The sequence below is a fragment of the Ranitomeya imitator genome, chromosome 3 (assembly GCF_032444005.1).
Source record: "Ranitomeya imitator isolate aRanImi1 chromosome 3, aRanImi1.pri, whole genome shotgun sequence".
Taxonomy (NCBI): domain Eukaryota; kingdom Metazoa; phylum Chordata; class Amphibia; order Anura; family Dendrobatidae; genus Ranitomeya; species Ranitomeya imitator.
Window position 1 is genome coordinate 445696568 of NC_091284.1, and position 23500 is coordinate 445720067.

The following is a 23500-nucleotide window of genomic DNA, read 5'->3' on the forward strand; positions in this document are numbered from 1 at the left end:
CCTAAACTAGATCGCTAGAGCGTCGCTGTTTAGGTCGCTGTAGAGACGTCAAACACAGCAACTCCAGAACGATGCAGGAGCGATCCAGTGATGTAACGGCGACTCACTTCTCGTTCTCGCTGGTTGTTGGCTCCTTGTCAAAAAGCCGGAGTGTACCGATACGACACACATCTAGGGGCCCTATGCTCGTTGCTGGCGTTGTTGCTTTTGATGTCAAACATGACGATACACGCCGACTTGGCGACGAAATAAAGTTCTGGACTTCTAGCTCCGACCAGCGATGGCACAGCGGGATCCAGATCGATGCTGCGTGTCAAACACAATGAGATCGCTATCCAGGACGCTGCAACGTCACGGATTGTTGTCGTCCTCTTTGCAAAGTTGCTGAGTGTGACAGTACCTTAAGGCGGATGCCCGTCCTAACTCCACTGAACCCAAGTGGAGGAGTACATACCAAAAGTTGAAGTGAAGGACAGCATCCAATCCAGGTGAAGACAATTAGTTCTTTATTGCCGGGGTTAGTTGCTTCCTTTTCAGTGTCGCATACCCCCACCAGTGCCTCCCCACTTTTGGCGAGCCCCCACAGCGAGGAGGTAATGACAAGCTTTGGAAGCTAACAAAGAGCAGTGAGGTATGTGGCTCGGTGAACCGATTGTCCCAATCTGGATTCTTTAAGACGTCTCTGGGGTTTCAGTGATGCTCAATGACGCAGTCCTGTGTGCCTTTTCCTTCATACCCTAAGCTCCTGAAGAGTCACCCTGACCAGAAGAAAAAGTCTCTTTATATAGTGGCATGCAGCCTATTTTTAGATGTATCAAGTGTCCCTCTGTCTAGCATCACAGATAAGGGGGACAATGGTAATTAGATTAAGTAGCATTACTTGAATATTTAAACTATTTGCATAGTTTTTCCTCTCTTCTTTCGAAGTCAACAAAACTGGCTCTGTGATACAATGCATAGTTAGTATATCAGCAAACATCATTGTTCAGTGGCCAGTCCTTAAGGTACCGTCACACTAAGCGACGCTGCAGCGATACCGACAACGATCCGGATCGCTGCAGCGTCGCTGTTTGGTCGCTGGAGAGCTGTCACACAGACAGCTCTCCAGCGACCAACGATGCCGGTAACCAGGGTAAACATCGGGTTACTAAGCGCAGGGCCGCGCTTAGTAACCCGATGTTTACCCTGGTTACCATCGTTAAAGTACAAAAAACAACCACTACATACTTACCTACCGCTGTCTGTCCCCGGAGCTGTGCTTCTCTGCACTGGCTGTGAGCGCCGGTCAGCCGGAAAGCAGAGCTGTGACGTCACCGCTCTGCTTTCCGGCCGCTGTGCTCACAGCCAGTACAGGAGGAGTGCAGAGAAGCAGAGCGCCGGGGACAGACAGCGGTAGGTAAGTATGTAGTGGTTGTTTTTTTTACTTTAACGATTGTAACCAGGGTAAACATCGGGTTACTAAGCGCGGCCCTGCGCTTAGTAACCCAATGTTTTCCCTGGCTAGCAGCGAAGACATCGCTGAATCGGCGTCACACACGCTGATTCAGCGATGTCAGCGGGAGATCCAGCGACGAAATAAAGTTCTGGACTTTCTTCCCCGACCAGCGACATCACAGCAGGGGCCTGATCGCTGCTGCCTGTCACACTGGACGATATCGCTAGCCAGGATGCTGCAACGTCACGGATCGCTAGCGATATCGTCTAGTGTGACGGTACCTTTAAGGTACCGTTACACTAAATGACTAAAGGTACCGTCACACATAACGATTTCGTTAACGATATCGTTGCTTTTTGTGACATAGCGACGATATAGTTAACGAAATCGTTATGCGTATCAGCGACCAACGATCAGGCCCCTGCTGGGAGATCGTTGGTCGCTGGGAATGATCAGGACCTTTTTTTGGTCGCTGATCACCCGCTGTCATCGCTGAATCGGCGTGTGTGACGCCGATCCAGCGATGTGTTCACTTGTAACCAGGGTAAATATCGGGTTACCAAGCGTAGGGCCGCGCTTAGTAACCTGATATTTACCCTGGTTACCATTGTAAAAGTAAAAAAACCCAAAACAGTACATACTCACTTTCTGATGTCTGTCACGTCCCCCGGCGTCAGCTTCCCGCACTGACTGTGTCAGCGCCGGCCGTAAAGCAGAGCACAGCGGTGACGTCACTTCTCTGCTTTACGGCCGGCGCTTACACAGTGCAGGGAAGCACTGTGTAAACGTTGGTAAATCGTTTAGTGTAACGGTACCTTTACCAACGATCACCACCAGCGATACGACCTGGCCGTGATCGTTGGTAAGTCGTTGTGTGGTCGCTGGGGAGCTGTCACACAGACGGCTCTCTCCAGCGACCAACGATCAGGGGAAAGACTTCGACATCGTTGAAACTGTCTTCAACGATGCCGAAGTCCCCGGGTAACCATCGGGTTACTAAGCACAGGGCCGCGCTTAGTAACCCGATATTTACCCTGGTTACCATTGTAAAAGTAAAAAAAAAACAAAAAAAAAACACACTACATACTCACATTCCGATGTCTGTCACGTCCCCCGCCGTCAGCTTCCCGCACTGACTATGTCAGTGCCGGCCGTAAAGCAAAGCACAGCGGTGACGTCACCGCTGTGCTCTGCTTTAGGGCCGGCGCTGACAGTCAGTGCAGGGAAGCTGACGGCGGGGGACGTGACAGACATCGGAATGTGAGTATGTACTGTTTTTTTTTTTTTTTTTTTTTTTAACTTTTACAATGGTAACCAGGGTAAATATCGTGTTACTAAGCGCTGCCCTGTGCTTAGTAACCCGATATTTACCCTGGTTACAAGTGAACACATCGCTGGATCGGCGTCACAAACGCCGATACAGCGATGACAGCGGGTGATCAGCGACCAAAAAAAGGTCCTGATCATTCCCCAACAATCTCCCAGCAGGGGCCTGATCGTTGGTCGCTGTCACACCTAATGAGATCGTTAGCGGGATCGTTGCTACGTCACAAAAAGCGTGACGTTGCACTGATATCCTTAACGATATCGTTATGTGTGAAGGTACCTTTACTGTTTTACAAAGATAACAGAGGACAAACTGTAAAGGTACCTTCACACTCAGCAACTTTACAACGAGAACGACAGCGATCCGTGACGTTGCAGCGTCCTGGATAGCGATCTCGTTGTGTTTGACACTCAGCAGCGATCTGGATCCCGCTGTGCCATCGCTGGTCGGAGCCAGAAGTCCAGAACTTTATTTGGTCGTCAGGACAGCAAAAGCAACGATGCCTGCAATGTTTTTACATGGAGCTAACAACCAGCGAGAACGATAAGGGAGTCGCCGTTACGTCCCTGGATCGCTCCTGCATCGTTCTGGAGCTGCTGTGTTTGACGTCTCTACAGCGACCTAAACAGCGACGCTGCAGCGATCGGCTCGTTGTCTATATCACTGCAGCGTCGCTGAGTGTGACAATACCTAAGAAACAACATCAGAGGCCAATATTCATCCCACAAGAAGAGTCAAAGTGTATGATTCTGGGCCTACACAATTTACGTCTGACATAATTAAGAAAAAATGTTGAGTCGTCATAATTGGGATCCAGCACTGTGCTGTGACTTTTTTATTTTTTTCGAGAAGACATGCAGTATATGGTGAAGTTGTGGCATAACAGTCCACTTTTGCAAATGGAGAGAAAATTAGCCAGACATCAATTCTCCTCGGACAAGAGTTGGAGCATTACAGTCATTAGGAAGCAAAATCAAATCTGAAATATGTGGCTGGTCTGTAAGCCAGATGTAGTCAAACCTGAAGTGTCCTATCTCTCTGTGTTGATATACTTTCTTCTTGAGTAGAACTTTTGGAATATCCTTAGCATGTACATCAGAAGCTGTTCAGGGCATAAACGCTAAGCGGACATTACAGGTGTGCCCTGAACATAGCCTAAAGTATGCAGTTTCATCATTTTTAGCCAGATTTCGGGCAGCCCAAACATTTGGCTTGAGGGTTTGATAGTTTTGACAATTGCTTATGGCATAACTTCCCAGGAGCTGTAGCCAAGTGTGAGATCATTTTTCATCCAGTTTATCTTGACTTTGAGAGTGGTTATTGATGGAACATGTTATGATTGGGTCACAAGTACCAATTGGGTACCACAAGGGTCTTCGTATTGAAGGAGCTTCATTTGTATGAAAATAAAATCATACTTACTCACTGGTGCCCCAACGCCACTTCTGTGCTGCTCCCCGCTGGTCTTTGTTGACATGTCTTTGGTAACGCCATGTCTATAACTGGCACAGTCAAGCACCAGGCTCAACATTGTTGTGCCATCTACCTTTTTATGGCTGATGCAGCCATGTTAACGAAGAGCGGATGATAGAAGTACCGAGATGGATAACACGCTTGGGATTATTCATTTTGCTAATAAAGTAGGGTTGAGGATGATCTAATTATTATAGTGTCAAAATATATGGATGGACAGAGATCTTTCAGATTTTTTTTTTGTTACACTTAGGCCTGTAACTATGGCAAGGGAGCATCTTCTACATCTAGATTAGACTGCTACTGTGGGAAGGGATAAGTAGTGTCTATATAGCGCCAATCGTGTGTATAAGTTATGACATCAGGATGTGCTATTTCTAGAAATCTTATTTACACACTTATCAATGTAAAATCCATCCACATGTATGATTATGAGATAAGTATCTCTCCGCTGTGGTGTCACCCTGTGTAAATAGGTCTCGGACGCGCGTAAATCCCGTAGAGGGTAAATTTCCCCAGTGCTGACACAATAAAGCTGAGACGTCTTTTTCCTGCCTCTCTCCGAAGTTTCTCCTGTCACAACAGAGGTTGCTATGTGACAACCGGAGACTGCATGGTTTTCCTATGAAGTCACTAATACAACTCCCATCAGGCAACTGCCCAGTGCTTTTAATGGATAAGCACTTCTGTGGACCGCGTCCTCCCCCACTGAGCATGGCATTGTTCTCTAGAGAGTGGCTACGAAGTCATAGTAACATAACATAGTAACATAGTAAGGCCGAAAAAAGACATTTGTCCATCCAGTTCAGCCTATATTCCATCATAATAAATCCCCAGATCTACGTCCTTCTACAGAACCTAATAATTGTATGATACAATATTGTTCTGCTCCAGGAAGACATCCAGGCCTCTCTTGAACCCCTCGACTGAGTTCGCCATCACCACCTCCTCAGGCAAGCAATTCCAGATTCTCACTGCCCTAACAGTAAAGAATCCTCTTCTATGTTGGTGGAAAAACCTTCTCTCCTCCAGACGCAAAGAATGCCCCCTTGTGCCCGTCACCTTCCTTGGTATAAACAGATCCTCAGCGAGATATTTGTATTGTCCCCTTATATACTTATACATGGTTATTAGATCGCCATTCAGTCGTCTTTTTTCTAGACTAAATAATCCTAATTTCGCTAATCTATCTGGGTATTGTAGTTCTCCCATCCCCTTTATTAATTTTGTTGCCCTCGTTTGTACTCTCTCTAGTTCCATTACATCCTTCCTGAGCACCAGTGCCCAAAACTGGACACAGTACTCCATGTGCGGTCTAACTAGGGATTTGTACAGAGGCAGTATAATGCTCTCATCATGTGTATCCAGACCTCTCTTAATGCACCCCATGATCCTGTTTGCCCTGGCAGCTGCTGCCTGGCACTGTACTTACTCCAGGTAAGTTTATCATTAACTAGGATCCCCAAGTCCTTCTCCCTGTCAGATCACTGTTACCCAGTGGTTTCCCGTTCAGTGTGTAATGGTGATATTGATTCCTTCCCATGTGTATAACCTTACATTTATCATTGTTAAACCTCATCTGCCACCTTTCAGCCCAAGTTTCCAACTTATCCAGATCCATCTGTAGCAGAATACTATCTTCTCTTGTATTAACTGCTTTACATAGTTTTGTATCATCTGCAAATATCGATATTTTACTGTGTAAACCTTCTACCAGATCATTAATGAATATGTTGAAGAGAACAGGTCCCAATACCGACCCCTGCGGTACCCCACTGGTCACAGCGACCCAGTTAGAGCCTATATCATTTATAACCACCCTCTGCTTTCTATCACTAAGCCAGTTACTAACCCATTTACACACATTTTCCCCCAGACCAAGCATTCTCATTTTGTGTACCAACCTCTTGTGTGGCACGGTATCAAACGCTTTGGAAAAATCGAGATATACCACGTCCAATGACTCACCGTGGTCCAGCCTATAGCTTACCTCTTCATAAAAACTGATTAGATTGGTTTGACAGGAGCGATTTCTCATAAACCCATGCTGATATGGAGTTAAACAGTTATTCTCATTGAGATAACCCAGAATAATATCCCTCAGAAACCTTTCAAATATTTTACCAACAATAGAGGTTAGACTTACTGGCCTATAATTTCCAGGTTCACTTTTAGAGCCCTTTTTGAATATTGGCACCACATTTGCTATGCGCCAGTCCTGCGGAACAGACCCTGTCGCTATAGAGTCGCTAAAAATAAGAAATGATGGTTTATCTATTACATTACTTAGTTCTCTTAGTACTCGTGGGTATATGCCATCCGGACCCGGAGATTTATCTATTTTAATCTTATTTAGCCGGTTTCGCACCTCTTCTTGGGTTAGATTGGTGACCCTTAATATAGGGTTTTCATTGTTTCTTGGGATTTCACCTAGCATTTCATTTTCCACCGTGAAGTCGGGTACAAGGATGTGAAAACCGAGGTCAAGGCACAATCGGCATTGTATTGGTATGGAAGTAAAGTATATACTTTCTGTTTACCACCCTTGGATCCACCTTAGGCTATTGTGTTTTTATGCAAATTTTAAACGCTGCTTTTTACAGTACCAGCAAAGGCTTTGAGATTTCAGAAATTTCATGCACACTCTTGGTTTTTTTTCTTGGAAAACTGCTGCATGTGAATTATTTCAGAGTTTTTGCATTGTTTTTTCACCTGTAGAAAGCAATAAGTGAGAGCACAAAATAAGCAAAAATCCTGCCATCAATTTTTTCAGCGTTTAGTGAAAAAAGAAAACCCTCAGGTACACCAGGATGTGAAACCCATTTATTTTTGTGATTTCCCCCCCCCCCCCCCTCAAGTTTGAACTGTAATATCGTGGTCTACTCATACGAGCATGGCTGTTAGTATTGGTACAGTTCAGTTAAAATTAGTGATATGTATTAAAGCAGACAATGCCTGACCAATGTGTGAAAGTAAACTATGCCCTACCAATTCAGTGACCTACCAATGTATGAAAGTAAACTATGCTCTACCAATTCAATGACCTACTAATGTATGACAGTAAACTATGCCCTACCAATTCATTGACCTACCAATGTGTGAAAGTAAACTATGTGCTACCAATTCAGTGCCCTACCAATTTGTTGGTTAAACAATGCCACATCAATACAACTCCCCCCTTCCCCTCTGTTTTATAATTGGGTATTTTTTCATGAACTCTTTCATGGCTGCACTTCACACTTAAATCCAGCTTTTTTTTTGTTCAGAATAGTCACTGTTTTTTCAGACAAACTTTTTCCACTAAATAACTTTATCAAATTGCCCTCTTTTCAAAAAAATGTTTTATGGTATAACTTAAGTTATTGATTGGTGGCCTAAGACATTATATTTCGTGCTTGCAATCTGGAAGCAAAGCTGAACTTTGGGATCCTGAAAAAGCAGCAAAAAACAACAAAAAACCACACCTGAGTTTTGTCTGAAGCTTTTTTTTTTTTTTTTTCTTTACTGGCAAGAGATCACATTTTGGCTACAGAAAAAAAAAGCAGCGTGTGAACATAGCCATAAGATCCATTTACATTTTCATGATCACATATTTTGCGATCAATTAATAGCTGGTTTGGAAGGCACGCCGCTCTTCAGGACAAAATGTTTAATAGGTCGTTCAAGTGCAATAAGACACGAGATAGTGTGCTGCCAAGAACAATGATCTTTTGATTGACGGGCTGCCTGCTTTGACTGCATGATTCTGGTCTATGATAATCCTGCAGTGTGAATGGACCTGTAGGTTTTTGTGTTGCGTGTACTTTATTTCTTGGAAACGTCAGATTGTTCTGGTTTTAGTGTCTCTTTACTGAAAGATGGCTTACACTACACATTGTCCCTTGAAGGTTCAATTTCTCCTGTGAGTAACATCAGTACCAGTAATTCTTTTATCCGCTGAGAATGTACTTGCTCTTCTAAACCTGTGTTTGAGAATATAAGAAGTATTACCCGCCAGCATGCTCTGGGATTATGTGGCCTGTTATTATAATCTGAATGTGCAGACTCCAGGAAATATGGAAGTTGTTTTCTTTTCCATAACTGTTTAAAGAACTTTTGCTAAGTGGCAAAAATTCCTAGAAATCAAGTTTTCTGAGTTCTCTTGTAAAATGTCCACTACTGGACAACCCCGACTTAATCCGTTTAGGCCCAAATTAGAAATATGACCAGTGTGTTCTCCGTATGCATGGCAGCCTTGATTCAGAGCTTTCTGACGTAATATGCGCAAAATGTATTAAGAGGCGTGCGCCACTAAATGACTTTGGAGCATCTTTCTGCTGCCCGCGTGTCATGGACTGGGTATATTTCTGCCACTTTTTGTTTCCTGAATTCTAGTGAATCTGTTTGGTAGCACTAAACCACATCCGTTTCTACTACGCTCCCTTTTCAAAAAGTTGGCTGTGCTAAAAAACAAAAGTGGCAAAATAGTCGCACAACTACATGTCAAACAGAAAAATTGTGACTTTTTAACACCAGAAAATTGTCCGAAAATGTCCTATACATCAGCCCAGTAATAAACACATGCTTAATATATTTATTTTATTTGGTGATAAGATATATATTTTTTAAGAATTACTGTATATATTTATGAAAGACCTGTTTTTAGAAGGGAATTCATCTTTAGCTCCGGCACATTACAGAACGAATGTGCAGGTCCTGGCTGGGTGTGGAACTTGTGCTGTGAGGGTGCAATTCCCTCGCAGGTTGCTTGTAGCCGATGTTGTTGGTTGGCCGGGACCAGATGTTTGATAGTCTTCTTTCCCCTGTGGAAAATTATGGTGCCAGTACGTCTCTTCTACTGATGCTCTGGAACTCCCGCTCATGTCACTCTCTTCGTCTTGTGCACTCCATCCTCTCTAGGCCCCATTACCTTTTAAGAGTTATAAACTCAGGGCTAGAGGGTCCTCTAACAGGACCCATCTCCAGTAAATCACTCTGTCTCTCTGTCACTTTTCCTGGTATCTGCTCATGATCACGCTATCTTTCTTCTGGTCTCCTCTCGCTATTAGGGACACCTATGAAATGCGGCACTGCTCACACCAGACCTTAGGTTTGTTCTCTTTGCACATTGGCCCCTTTCTGACTTCCTGTTAAGAAAATGTCTCTATCCCTTCAGCGTTGTCTCTCTCACTTTGGGCTTGTCCCAAACATTAACTTCACTTTCCCAACAGTCAGGCAGGACACAACATTAACATCAATAACATATCCTAATTCACATTACACAACATAACATTAAGGGAACGTGGGCAGTATATGCTTTTCCTTAACACATATACAGTCTACTGCCGGATTTCAATGCAAATCCACATTAAAATCTGCATGCTAAAAAAACAAGAGGTGAAGTTCTCAGTGAAAATTTGCAACAGAAATTGATATGAATTTTTTTTTTTACTATCGTCAGGAACATTTAGGAGCATGTACAAGACGTGTTTATATCTAAATTTATTCTGTTGTGGGTTTTACCTGTGGAAATCTAAAGGTGTAATCTGCAGCTTTTCGTTCCGTCTGGACCTAACCAAAGAGCGTCTGGCTACTAAGGCTAATGGGCCAGCTAGTAGCTTGTCCTCAGTTCTCTGGTCTCTCGCATGCTTCTTAGACCATACTATTGTGAACATTGGAATATGCGATAAACAGCCAGTTTTCCGTGCCATTGGGGACAGCTGGGTTTGATCTGATTTGTTTTGGGAAGAATGTCTAATCAAATGATATTATTGTACGGAGGACAGTCCGCGCTGAATATTCTACATCTCTGCCACGCAGTCATCTTGGTTTGTTTGTCTGCTCCGCTTCCAGAAGGATTTCTGTGGATGTGAATTTGCTGGTGTTAATGGAAAAACTGAGTAAGTTGCCTCTGTCCGAGAAGTAGCAGCATTACTTCACAAAGAAGAGGCTTCCTATGGACTGATGCTTGGGCTCGAGTGTAGCCCGTCCTCTTGTACAGCAGACTTTGCGACAACTAGGCACAGATGTATAAAGGATAGAGTAGAGCTAGGTCATTTTAGCAATGCTAAGGTATTTGTTATACTGTAACTGGCTTTTCAGGGGACTTTTTAGATATGACTGTTTTGTGTGTGTTCATGTGGAATAGCACTATGACTTGTATCCTGCTTTTTCGCCAGCTTTCCCCTCTGAAGTCTTTCTTTAAAAGGAATCTGCCATAAGGTTTTTGTCATGTAATCTGAGAGTATATCATGATGTAGGGATAGAGATGCTGACTCCAGTGATGTTTTGCTTAGTGGGCTGCTTGCGGCAGTTTTGATAAAATCACTGTTTTATCTGCTGCAGCTCTCTGAATGCAGAGCTTTCCGTAAAAACGTTAAATTGTCAGAAAGCTGCTAATCAGGGGTGGAGTTACAAAGGGCAGGAGGACTACATTTCACAAGACAACTAGTCCTCTAGAAATGTTATTGAAACTGCAGCAAGTGGTCCAGTAAGGCTACTTTCACACTAGCGTTTTGTTGCAATACGTCGCAATGCGTCGTTTATGGCAAAAAACGCATCCTGCAAAGTTGTTTGCAGGATGCGTTTTTGCCCCATAGATTAACATTAGGGACGCATTGCCACACGTCGCAACCGTCGTGCGACGGTTGCACCGTGTTGTGGCGGACCGCCGGGAGCAAAAAACGTTAATGTAACGTTTTTTGCTGCCGACGGACTGCTTTTTCCAACCGCGCATGCGCGGCCGGAACTCCACCTCCACCTCCCCGCACCTCACAATGGGGCAGCGGATGCGCCGGAGAATGCATCCGCTGCCCCCATTGTGCAGTGCGTCAAACGCTAGCGTCGGAATCTCGGCCCGATGCATTGCGACGGGGAGATTCCGATGCTAGTGTGAAAGTAGCCTTAGTGACACATTCCTGGAATCAGGGTCTATACCCCTACATCATGCTGCTCTTAGATTACATAGCAAAAACAGATTTTTTTTTTTCGTTTTCTATGAACCAGTGGATGGAGACGAGCTGCTGACACAGACATGAGGGAGTCTCACTCTCCTGACTGTCTGTATGTATCACATGTTCAAGAGCAGCAGCACGGATATAATATACTATATATAATAGTTTTACTACCTGTAGCAGACAGATAGCGGGATAGCAAAACATTTGATACAGTTGCACATTTTTCTAACCAGTGTGACAACTGGGGAAATGTTACAACGCCATGGTGCCAGTTACAGGAATAATTTCAATGAAGAAAATGGGCAAATGAATGCCATTCCTATTAGCCCTGCCCCCAACCCATATCTAGGAATTCTTCAGACCTTTTCTTTCTTATGGTCCTCACCTGATGAAGGCTCTGGCCCTGAGCCAAACACTGCTTTGTGATTTTGATCCTAAATAAAAGGTGCTTCTTTTTAATGACCGCATCCTCACTAATGTTATTACCAGCGCACCAATATTTGACCTTTCTATTTCTTTTCTTATGGTGACCAACTATGTCAGCTGCAGGATGATTTCCATTCTGTCCCATGACTCCCTGAAGGTAAACTCTTCTAGATTTAAAGGGGTTATCTTGGCCTTTCTTTATTTTTTTGCTATGGGGTTAAGATCTTACAGGCAGGTAGTTGCTGACTACCCGCCTTCTCTGCCAGTCCCAATCTAGGCTGGCAAAAAACAAAATAAGCAAAGTCCCGGAAAACCTTAAGATTAGTACAATTCTGGAAATATTGTGTAATATTGCAGGGCTCATTTCTTATTTGGCAGGAGCGAATTTCTGGATAAAAGCAAGTAGCCTCCCTGTAAACCAGGGTGTATAATAATGTTACAGTATGTATTGACCTGTTATGTCCTTCAACAACCCATTATCACACATACCTATCCCTTTTATTAGTAGGCAGTGGGGATTGCTTACCTAGGTGTCATCAGGCAGCCTTCTCTTGTGTATATGAAATGCATGAGCACATGTCGGCCATTTTGGTTCCCTCACGTCTCCTATAATTATACAGTAATAGGACAGGACACTACCGTTGGCCCTGGCAGTTCCTTTGCCCCTTCTCCAGACTGTAAGGCTCTTCTTTGTCATTGCAGTCTATCTGTAAGCCATCCTTCGGGCAGTATGGATATTTGGTTGTTTAGCGCAAACTGATTCTCAGGACCCCATTCAGTAATGGAAGGCGCTAGAGGCGAGCCCTGAGGACCACCTCGTACGTGCTGGCATGCATGACGTTTCTGTAGATTTTTCCGGCTTCTGTTTTATTAGTGGATTTCTCTGATAAGATATATGATTTATACAGAGGGTGCTGATTAGTGGGAATGGGCCGGCAAACCACTTATTCATCAGGTGCTATCGAGAGCACTGACCGTCTGTGCGCCATTGTGTTATCAATGGTTTCTTGCGCTGTCAGCTTGTCCAAAGCGGTTAGGAAACAAGGGCCAGTTGATTTCTTTGTAGTCAGTTGATGCCGCTAGTGTAAATGCACGCTAATTACCGGTTATCTTCTTTATATCCTTTTACAATCCAGCCTCAGTTTGTATAGCTGAGAGCGTTGTCACAGGTTGTAATCTGTAACGTTAATGTTTGCTTTCCCAGTGCTTATCCGAAGACCTGCCACAGGCAAATATTGGACCTTGGTGGGGGATCAATAGTGCCTTTCTATCCCAAAATACGATCTGCCCAATGTACTATGTCAGATTACCTTGCATTACCGCCAGTCTGACGCACGGATATTCAGGAGTGAATCCTAGAGATAACATAAAGGTTTCCTGTTTGTAGCTTATTTGGATGTCCATGAATTTTTTCCCCAAATGTAAAAAACGGTCCGAGTTTGGTCAGTGTGTCAGGTGTTCTCATCAGAGCTTAGCCCCCCTTCACTCATCTGTATAAGACCGCTACCGGAAATCCGGTACCGGTCTCAGTGTTTTGGATCATTGTGCCACCCGTTTTTTTTTCTGGTATGGCTTAAGAAAAATAAATTCCATAGCGTCCCCTTTATTTTGCAGTGTTAAACACTTACAGCACGCTGACGGACACACTGATGCCGTCCATGCGACGTGTTTTTCGTGGATCCATAGACTTGTGTTGGCCTTTGTTATCCACGCTGCTGGTAAAAAATGGACATGTCTCCTTGTGGTTTGCATAGACACACGGTCCGTACAAACACGTGGACATGTGTGCAGCCTCATAGCTTCATTTCATAATGGAAAGAAAACAGATGCCACACGTACCTGACACAGACACGTGAAGTAGGCCTTAGTCAGTGTCATCAGTTCAGGAGCGTATGTTCGCTCGCGCTACAGAATCAGGCCATGGCGCTCGGCTCCAGCTCTGCTGAGAGAATTGCGGCACAGGTGCTGGAGAAAGTAATTTCTCCATCTCCAACATGCACCATAATCAGACACTTGGATGACATCTGAGTGCAGTCTGATGTTTCACACGTACCCATCGGTTTTCGATTCTCTGATGCACTCACAGCATAAGAAAATAATGGCAGCTCTGAGCTTCCCCATATAATATTGAGTTGAGTGCTATGTAATGTTTTATCGTATAGCACTTGGCCATGTCGTGTGAGCGATACCTTTGATGACAAATAATGACCTGATGGAGGTTTTTTTTTTATTTCACGGACCCATAGACTTACATTGGCGAGTCCGATCCGACAAGTCTCCGTGCTCCTACGAAATCACTGAGGACAAAATCTGACATGTAACCAACCCCATAGACGTAAGTACGAGTTCTATATGTGAAAAATACAGATGGCACTCCTACTATAAAAACGGACATCTGAGCGAGGAGCCCTTACTGTGTAAAAAAGAAAAAAGGTCAGGCGTACTGACTACTCAGCGTGCATACAGCTGTGAATAGACCCCAGTGAGCATTTCTGGAGATGGAGGAAGGTGGGCTTCCTGTGTGCTTTTCCCAGCTAATGAGTTTTGTTGGGCTGTTTAGCCATCAGATGTTCGCACATGTGTTCCTGGATGAACAGAGGACACACACTAGCCCTCCATTGTCAGACACCGGGATCAATATGCGGTTTTGTGGCCTAATCTAGTTTATACAGGGGATGTAAAATACTTCACAGCTATTTACAAGCGGCTAATGTGTCTCCCAGCTCTGTGCACAATAACCATGGAAATAGTGAGGAAACATCTGAGGTGGCGAGGGTGGTCTCCACTGTCCAGTCTCTGCATTTTATCAGCATTGATTATCTGTTTCCAAGGGAGAGATAAACGATGTGAGAGGTGCGCCATTTACTCCATGCCTAATTTACCATGAAATTGTGGATGGTGGGAAGGTACTACAATATTTACAGTGCAAAAAAACGCAAATGTAAAATATTCACATTTATCAATTAAGACCCCATTCACCTTTAGTCTTTTTTATTTGAAGGCATATAATGTGGGAAAAGATCCCGAGGTAGGATAGAGGGAAGGTGACTTCTGGCTGATAGTCACACATTTAATAATTAGTGATGAGCGAGTGTGCGCGTTACTCGAGATTTCCGAGCATGCTCGGGCGTGCTCGAAGACTATGTTTGTGTCCCCGCAGCTTCATGATTTGCGGCTGCTAGACAGCCTGAACACATGCAGGGATTGCCTGTTTGTTAGGCGATCCCCACATGTATTCAGGCTGTCTAGCAGCTGCGTCGACACAAACTAAATCTCGGAGCACGCCTAAATGCTCGGAGAAACTCGAGTAACCAGCATACTCGCTCATCACTAGTAATAATGGCATCTATTTAATATATACATAGTTTTTAATTATTAAAAAGCTTCTAAAATGGTGCAGTACTAGTTTGACTACTGGGCCCCTAGAGATGCTCTTAGTGCGCAATAGAAATAAGCCCTGATCCTGATAGAATCTCTAGACACTGATCTTTGCCATTATGATGACCACAACCATAGGAGTGAATTGTAGCTATAAAATGACTCTAAATGAGCAGGCTCTATATTACCGAGTTGCTTTTCATGCATTTAAAGAATTGAACCTTCAAGGCGATTCCTCTAACTTTTTTCTATTATTTGATTAGTATTCCTTTTCTACTAATTGACCAAAATGTAGATTAAGTGGAATATTGATGTTGTCTGTCACGTATAAATCTTATGTGTACATCTGATATACTGTGGATTGTTCGGTTTCTCCTCAGCTTTTTATGGTAACTCCAAAGTGGACACGGAGCGATCAGCTCTAAAATCTCATTCACATACTACGGAAAATATCTCTATTTCTGTTGCTTTTTTTCACCCTATGCACTTATAGGCTTAAATCCAGTGCATATTTGTGATAAAATCTGCATGTACACTTGCATGGTTTACCTTGGATCTGTCACAGACTTTGCTGTGGATTTGCTGCAAAATCCGCAATGGAAAAATGTCATTACACATGAATATAAATATTTGTGTGTGCATTGTAGATGGACATATGGTATCTGCAAAAATGGCAAGGGATCGTGCCAGAGAAAAGTTTCCTCTTATTTCCTTTTTTTCAGACATCTGTTCCCATTTAGGAAAACATGGAAATGTAAATATGCGGGAACATGGATAGCAAATGCGAAGTGTAAATGCATCTAAAGGCTGAACATAGCATCAAGCATTCAGTTCTCACATGCGCCCTTCATACAGTCCTCACGTTCACCGTTCATACAGTCCTCACATGCGCTGTTCATACAGTCCTCACATGCGCTGTTCATACAGTCCTCACGTGCGCCCTTTATACAGTCCTCACATGCGCTGTTCATACAGTCCTCACGTGCGCCCTTTATACAGTCCTCACATGCGCTGTTCATACAGTCCTCACGTGCGCCCTTTATTCAGTCCTCACATGCGCTGTTCATACAGTCCTCACGTGCGCCCTTTATACAGTCCTCACATGCGCTGTTCATACAGTCCTCACGTGCGCCCTTTATACAGTCCTCACATGCGCTGTTCATACAGTCCTCACGTGCGCCCTTTATACAGTCCTCACATGCGCTGTTCATACGGTCCTCACGTGCGCCCTTTATACAGTCCTCACATGCGCTGTTCATACAGTCCTCACGTGCGCCCTTTATACAGTCCTCACATGCGCTGTTCATACAGTCCTCACGTGCGCCCTTTATACAGTCCTCACATGCGCTGTTCATACGGTCCTCACGTGCGCCCTTTATACAGTCCTCACGTGCGCCGTTCATACAGTCCTTACGTGCGCCGTTCATACAGTCCTCACGTGCCCCATTCATACAGTCCTCACGTGCGCCGTTCATACAGTCCTCACGTGCGCCCTTTATACAGTCCTCACGTGCGCCGTTCATACAGTCCTTACGTGCGCCGTTCATACAGTCCTCACGTGCCCCATTCATACAGTCCTCACGTGCGCTGTTCATACAGTCCTCACGTGCGCCCTTTATACAGTCCTCACATGCGCTGTTCATACGGTCCTCACGTGCGCCCTTTATACAGTCCTCACGTGCGCCGTTCATACAGTCCTTACGTGCGCCGTTCATACAGTCCTCACGTGCCCCATTCATACAGTCCTTACGTGCGCCGTTCATACAGTCCTCACGTGCCCCATTCATACAGTCCTCACGTGCGCCGTTCATACAGTCCTTACGTGCGCCGTTCATACAGTCCTCACGTGCCCCATTCATACAGTCCTCACGTGCGCCGTTCATACAGTCCTCACGTGCGCCGTTCATACAGTCATGTGAATGAAATCTCAAACTGTATATTGGAAATGAAATGCTGCAAAAGAACTTTTTTTTTTTTACATTAAAATTAGTTTTCATAGTAACATAGTAACGTAGTTATAAAAGTTAAAGGAAGACTTTAAGTCCATCTTGTTCAACCCATAGCCTAACCTAACTTTATTTTCCCCCAAAAAGTAGACTCCTCACATTCATTAATATTGGGTACCCCACGGTGACCCTATATTTTTTATTTTTCTTTCTATTATTTGAAAAGTTTATAGGTTTGGGGATAGATTTATTTACTACTCCTAAATACTGTATATTCCGGTGTATTATCAGCTACATAAAAAATAATTATTAACGGTGCCAGTGATGAGTCTGACGCTTTCTGCAACTGTGCTCACTTTCAGGTTAAAATGATAGTCTAAACTTCTTTTTTTCTGGAGCTCTACCTCCCAGCTTCCTGCCTGCCTAGTAGTAATAGAATGTACTAGTTCTGTATTTGTATTTTACCCAACTCTGATGCACTTAGACTTTCATGCATTCGAGAGCTAATTCCAGATGCAGATTTTAAAGTTGTCTCCCCGTTTTGGATGAAACCCTGTTCATTTCCTGGACACATTTATCTGGCCGCAGTTGCCGGATATTGGTATAAATATATAATACCCACGGCTAGACTCAAACCCTGTAATTTTTTTTGCAGCCAGTATTGTAATTACAGCATTGAGTCCTTTAATCATCCTTGGTGCTATTTTTTCTGTACAGTCTATAGGTCTTCACTATGTACACCTTTTATAATTACTGGTTGCTATGTACTATTATTTCTAATTTTGTATCTTTCCTGAATAAACTTTGGAAGCCATCAACAAGAGCTTTTTCTCACTCCCATAACTTTTTTGCGCATGTATTCCACTATTCCAGGAGTTTAATATGATTTTCCCTTGTTCAATTACATACATATATTTATTTTTCACCCTTCATTATGGATAGTTGGGTCATGTGATCATGTGTGATTCTCAGACCAATACATGTTTTTGTGTGGACTGGGGGTAGCCTCAGAGTTCCTGTGAACTGCAGGATCACATAATCCACATAATCAGATCCCTCTTTGTAGCTCTCCGGCACCCAGCTCCACTTTCTTTGGGTACCGTCACACTGTAACATTTCGATCGCTACGACGGTACGATTCGTGACGTTCCAGCGATATCAGTGATTTGTCTCTGCCTGTCCTCCCATGCTGCTGAGGATATCATTCCTGTTTTATATAAGCCAGCAGTTTAAAAATAGTTAAGTCCATACAATGGTTAGCTTAAACTGCCTTTTAATAGCTATACAAGGGTCTCCAGATGAAGCAACTTCACAAACCTAAAAGCTGACCACTTGCATCACAAAATACACTGGGACTTTTCTGTATATACATCACATAGGATACACTGAGACTGCCATATGCATCACATGGGAGACAGAGACTTTTAGATTATGCCCAAAGGGGATTTATCACAGTTCTGGGGGAGAATGGGAGAAACTTCCCTGATGTTGATGGTGTACTCCGGTGGTCCTGACGATGTTTAGGCTCTCTGGTGTTCCTCACAATAGCGTTGCCCTGTTGTGGTCCTGGCAGTGGCAGCGTCATCCCCCAATCCTGTCGATTGCGGCAATAGTCTGTGGCTTCTGCACGGGCACTGGCCTCAATGGATAAAGGAAGTGGAATAATCTCTTCTCTCAGCGGTGAGAGCCCTAATAATACACTAGAGGGGCCTATGAAACTATCTCGACACTGTTTATAATGGCCAGCCCGGTCCGGTCCGCTGCTCTGTACTGTTCAGCGCCCATAGCCCGCACACAGACCTTGCCTCTCACGGTCACCGGCCCGGACGGATTCGTTAACTTAGGCGGCCACGTCAGCAGTCTCCTAAATGTACGTGATGTAAGCGGGGACAGCAGTGTTAGCGTGGACGGCGGTATCTCCGGTGTGACTGTCGGCTCTCGTCCCCCGGCTCCAGTCAGCGCCGCCTCACAGCTGATCTTTTCTGACAGGACTCCCATGCCTGCCGTTCCCGCCTGAACTGTTTGAATTTCTGCACGCTCATTAACTGCTTATCCACGCCCCCTTCTCTCGAACACCCAAGCTCTCCCCCTGTATCCTAGGTAAGAGTCCCGACGGTTCCAGACCCGTTACGGATGAGGCAATCCTGGTTAGTTTCTCCCCCTTACATGTACAATGAGACACTGCTATATACATTGCATGGCATACAGTGAGACACTGCGGTATACATCACATGGGATCCATTTAGGCTCTGCTCTATGCATTACACGATCTTTGGCAGAATGGAGATCATGCATGGAGAGTAAAAAATAGAAAATGTTGGCAGTGGCAAAATTATACACAATACCTAGAATCCTCTAAACCGTTTTATAAGTCTCATGTAATAGCTTATTCTGTTGGCGTAACATCTGTAGTGGTAAGATATGATGATCGTCTGCTGCGCTTACCAAATCCGACATTTACCTAGCCATAATTTGTATGGTAGACCAGGTAAGGAGGGACGGGTGTCCTTGTCTCTCTGGAAGAATGATGACTTGTATGTACAAAGGACTTAAAAGTAATCCAAAGTATTGTTAGTATAGTAAACACAGCGATTCCCTCTAATTTCTGTCTCTATCTAAAAATCAATTGTGGCTTCCTTAATAGCCAGAAAGAGGCTACTCATAGGCCATGATTGGTCCTAGTCATTTCGTGCTGACCTTCTCCTTAGTGGAAGAATCTATAAATACTGTTAATGTGCGTCACTACATGATAATAGAATTGTGCTCTGGAGCAATGGTTCCTGCCTCTGTGATATTAATGCGTAAACCCTTTAGCTAGTGAGGCAATGCGTAGAGGAGCTGACTCAGTGTTCGCTCTGCCTGTCAGTTCCGGGTCTTCATCTACGGAGATCTTTGGTCAGTCTTGGATGCCATGTCTGTAGAACTGTATAAGAAACTGATGTTTATAAAATAATATGCAACGGAATATGGTGCCAGAATTTTAGGTAAGATATGTTTATTACACTTTCATTATTTATGGTCTACTTTTTAGTCTTTTGTCACTTTTTAGTCCCATCACAATTTTTATGTAGATGTATTTGATTTTATGTTTTGCACGTTTGTATTTGCAGACGATAAAAGGGTTTAATGAGTCATCGGAAAATGACCTATTGTTTAAATTAGGTTTTATGTTAATGTATTTCTTGTGTTTTGAGAATCCCGTTAAAATTTTTCATATTAAATAAACCAAAAAACCCTACAGATATCCTGAAATTTTCTACAAGGACATTAGGAGTAATACTAGACTCCTACTTCCTGTTCTGTACAGATGCCATTTCAACAGTGTCATTATCATCACAGACAGGATGATAATGAAAAGATGAAAAGTAACACCTCTCTTTATAGTAGAAAACACAGGATCCACCATTTACATTAGGTGATGGTCCAAGCTCAACTTCTCGTAAAACTTTCACAATGTTTTTTTGGCCTGATCTGAGCATGTCTATAAAATTCTTCTGTACAAGTGAATAAGTCAGACCCTGTCTATTGCTCTCTGTGTCCATGTGACTGCTACAAAGAACAAGTGGTTTGAGCCTAATTTCAGGCAAAGTGACCAGTGTGAAAAAGGTAAAATAATAAAATAAATAATAAATATTGTTCAAAAAAATTACATGAAAACCTGAATTAAACATCTTTGAACTGCTGTTAGGACCCCCACATATGTAAAAAAGTAAAGTTTTTTTTGTACTACATTTCATGGTCAGATGACTGCCCATGCAGGGTCATCTCTATGTATTGTAATGCTGGTAGGTGTGGACCCAATGTACCACCGGCCAGGCTTACCCTGGAGGGGTGTGACTAAGTGGCTACTTGGTCTTGACTAGCACGTCTGATGGTGAGGTAAGGCTTGGGCCGCAGGATAGCCACCAGGTACCACTCCAGGTTAGTGTTTGGACCTGCAGCATCTGACCCATGGGTCAGAGCAGGTATACAAGGTACAGGTAGGGCGAGACAGAAGCATAGTTGGATGGTCCAGGGTCAGGGAAGGCCGCACAGGTTCAGGATACGTAGCCGAGGTCAGGAGCGGAGAGAACATACTGATGAGAAGACAAGCCAGGGCATTAATTACGGTAGATGGATATACTACTAAACACCTTGACTGGGAACCACCAGATGTTAACCGCAAACTGGAACCTAAGCTCAGGCAAGGGTGTGGAGGGAAGAGCTGCCTGATATAGCTCCTTCTGGTTGGTGATTGGCTGGGGAAATCAATACCTGCAGGACACAGCAGGGTTTAATTCCTGCAGAATCTGGCCACTGCTCCCTATAGCAATGTGGAGACATCAGGGATACGTAGCAGAGTTGGAAGTGCTGCATGGACTCGGCGCTGCAGTCAGACAGGAGGATAAGCAGAGCGGCAAATGCAGTGATTAGCATGGCGGTGGAAACGCATGCGAGTTACCATCGTGACACTTATTTAACCAAGTAATAGTGGAGAAAAGCTCTGTGTCAAGCCCCCAATGAGGCTATTATGATATGTATCATTGACGTGTGTTACATGAACAATTGTGACTATAGGTTCTATATTTCAGTGTTTTACGCTTCTGTGCCATTTACTAGGCTGCTACGATCAAGTATTACTAACTCAATAACAATGCGTCGTTTCCTTTCCTGCATATTTCATTACTGATAAAGAATATATCTCACGGATTGGATTTAGTTTTATTGCAATTGCTTGAGTCTGTGTTGTGGACTCTATTCCCAAATGGTAGTTTTATTTTTATTGCATCTTTAATTGACGTTTGGCGGCAACCCATGGATTGTCATCTAGCCAGATATTCTGTCTGTTTCGTCTTTAGTAACTGATGTGAGTTTACTTTTTGTTTGGCAGATAAAGCAGATGGCGCTCACCTTCTTGGAGTATGATCTCTCTGGCATGACACTGTAAATACATCAGCAACGAGTCCATCTGTCTCAACCGAGGAGGCATGGTTGTCAAAATGATTGGAAAACTAAAGCAAAACTTGCTGCTGGCCTGCCTTGTAATAAGCTCAGTGACTGTGTTCTACTTGGGTCAACACGCAATGGAGTGCCACCACCGAATAGAGGAGCGCAGTCAGCCAGTCAAAATGGAAAGCCCGAGAGCAACACTCAGAACTGAGCAAAGAGCAAACTCTAGCTTTGCCTATAACAAGGACATGCCATTAATATTTATTGGAGGAGTACCTCGCAGTGGAACCACACTAATGCGTGCCATGCTCGATGCCCATCCTGAGATTCGATGTGGAGAAGAGACCAGAGTTATTCCTCGAATTTTAGCTGTCAAACAGATGTGGGCACGATCTAGCAAGGAGAAAATCCGCCTGGATGAGGCTGGTGTTACAGATGAAGTACTAGATGCAGCCATGCAGGCTTTTTTACTGGAAATAATAGTTAAACATGGAGAACCCGCACCGTACTTGTGTAACAAAGACCCATTTGCTTTAAAGTCACTATCTTATTTAGCCAAAATATTTCCCAATGCCAAATTTGTCTTGATGGTAAGAGATGGACGTGCTTCTGTGCACTCGATGATTTCTAGGAAAGTGACTATTGCTGGCTTTGATTTAAATAGCTATAGAGATTGCTTAACCAAGTGGAACCGTGCTATAGAGACCATGTACAATCAGTGCATTGAGGTGGGCTACGACAAGTGTATGATGGTGCATTATGAACAGCTAGTATTACATCCAGAAAGGTGGATGAAAACATTACTGAAATTCCTCACGATACCTTGGAATGATGCTGTGCTACACCATGAAGAGATGATTGGCAAAGCCGGAGGGGTATCCCTTTCCAAGTAAGCATTAATGTTTCTAGACCTTAGCCATAACTCTGATTAATATCCTTTAATCCTATGTATACCTAGTACATCTATAGTAGTGCTAAAATTCTTTGGAAAAATTCTTGTACTTCATTGTAGCTTTTCTAGCTAGCTGTAGCACTGGTGTGTGGACTCACTGCTAGGGTTGAGCGAAACGGGTCAGCCAGATTCAGAATAAACAACAAAGTGTAGGCAGGCACCACCGCCAGGGATCACCTAAAGCATGCTACAGAAACATAGTACAACGAACAAGAGAAAAGGGTAGCATGCAAAAAAGAAGGGATCACCATGAAAATTATCACAAAATATAACAATTTTATTAAACCACACACAAACACTACAAAAAAGTTAAAAACAATTAAAATTGCACTATAAAGTACAAAACAATGAGTACAAGACCCAAAATAAGGTCAAACCACAGTGCCCCCCTATATATATGTGTAAGCTACCTGGTGAGTCCATATACAAGGGGTCTGCTGAAGAAACAACAATACCCCAGTATCAAGGACCCCTATAGAGGATAGCTGGACAAGATAAAACGTCCTATACTACCTGATAGAGTGAATCAGGCTTCCAAGGCAGCATTCCTGGAAATAATGACAGGATAAACAGAAGACAACAATAATAGGGGGTAGCATCGGGCACAAACGCCCAACGTGTGTCTCCAGTAAACTGGCTTCTTCAGGGGCAGTAGCGCTAGTGTTCATGCCGCGTGGTTAAATACCTTAATAATGATAA

General features: G+C 43.7%; 1 protein-coding gene across 8 annotated transcripts in view; it reads left to right on the forward strand.

Annotated features, from left to right (window-relative positions):
• TPST1 (tyrosylprotein sulfotransferase 1) overlaps positions 1–23500 on the forward strand; it is a 147136-nt gene that overhangs the window by 40963 nt on the left and 82673 nt on the right. For 4 of the 8 annotated variants that reach the window (XM_069757384.1, XM_069757385.1, XM_069757380.1 and 1 more), the window contains one exon: positions 21791–22738. In XM_069757384.1, the coding sequence (XP_069613485.1) occupies positions 21888–22738 (851 nt within the window). In that variant the 5' untranslated portion in view covers positions 21791–21887. Of the gene's footprint in view, positions 1–13842; positions 13932–19668; positions 19905–21790; positions 22739–23500 lie in introns of those variants that run through there. The other 4 variants (XM_069757383.1, XM_069757381.1, XM_069757387.1 and 1 more) reach the window with 2 other exon arrangements.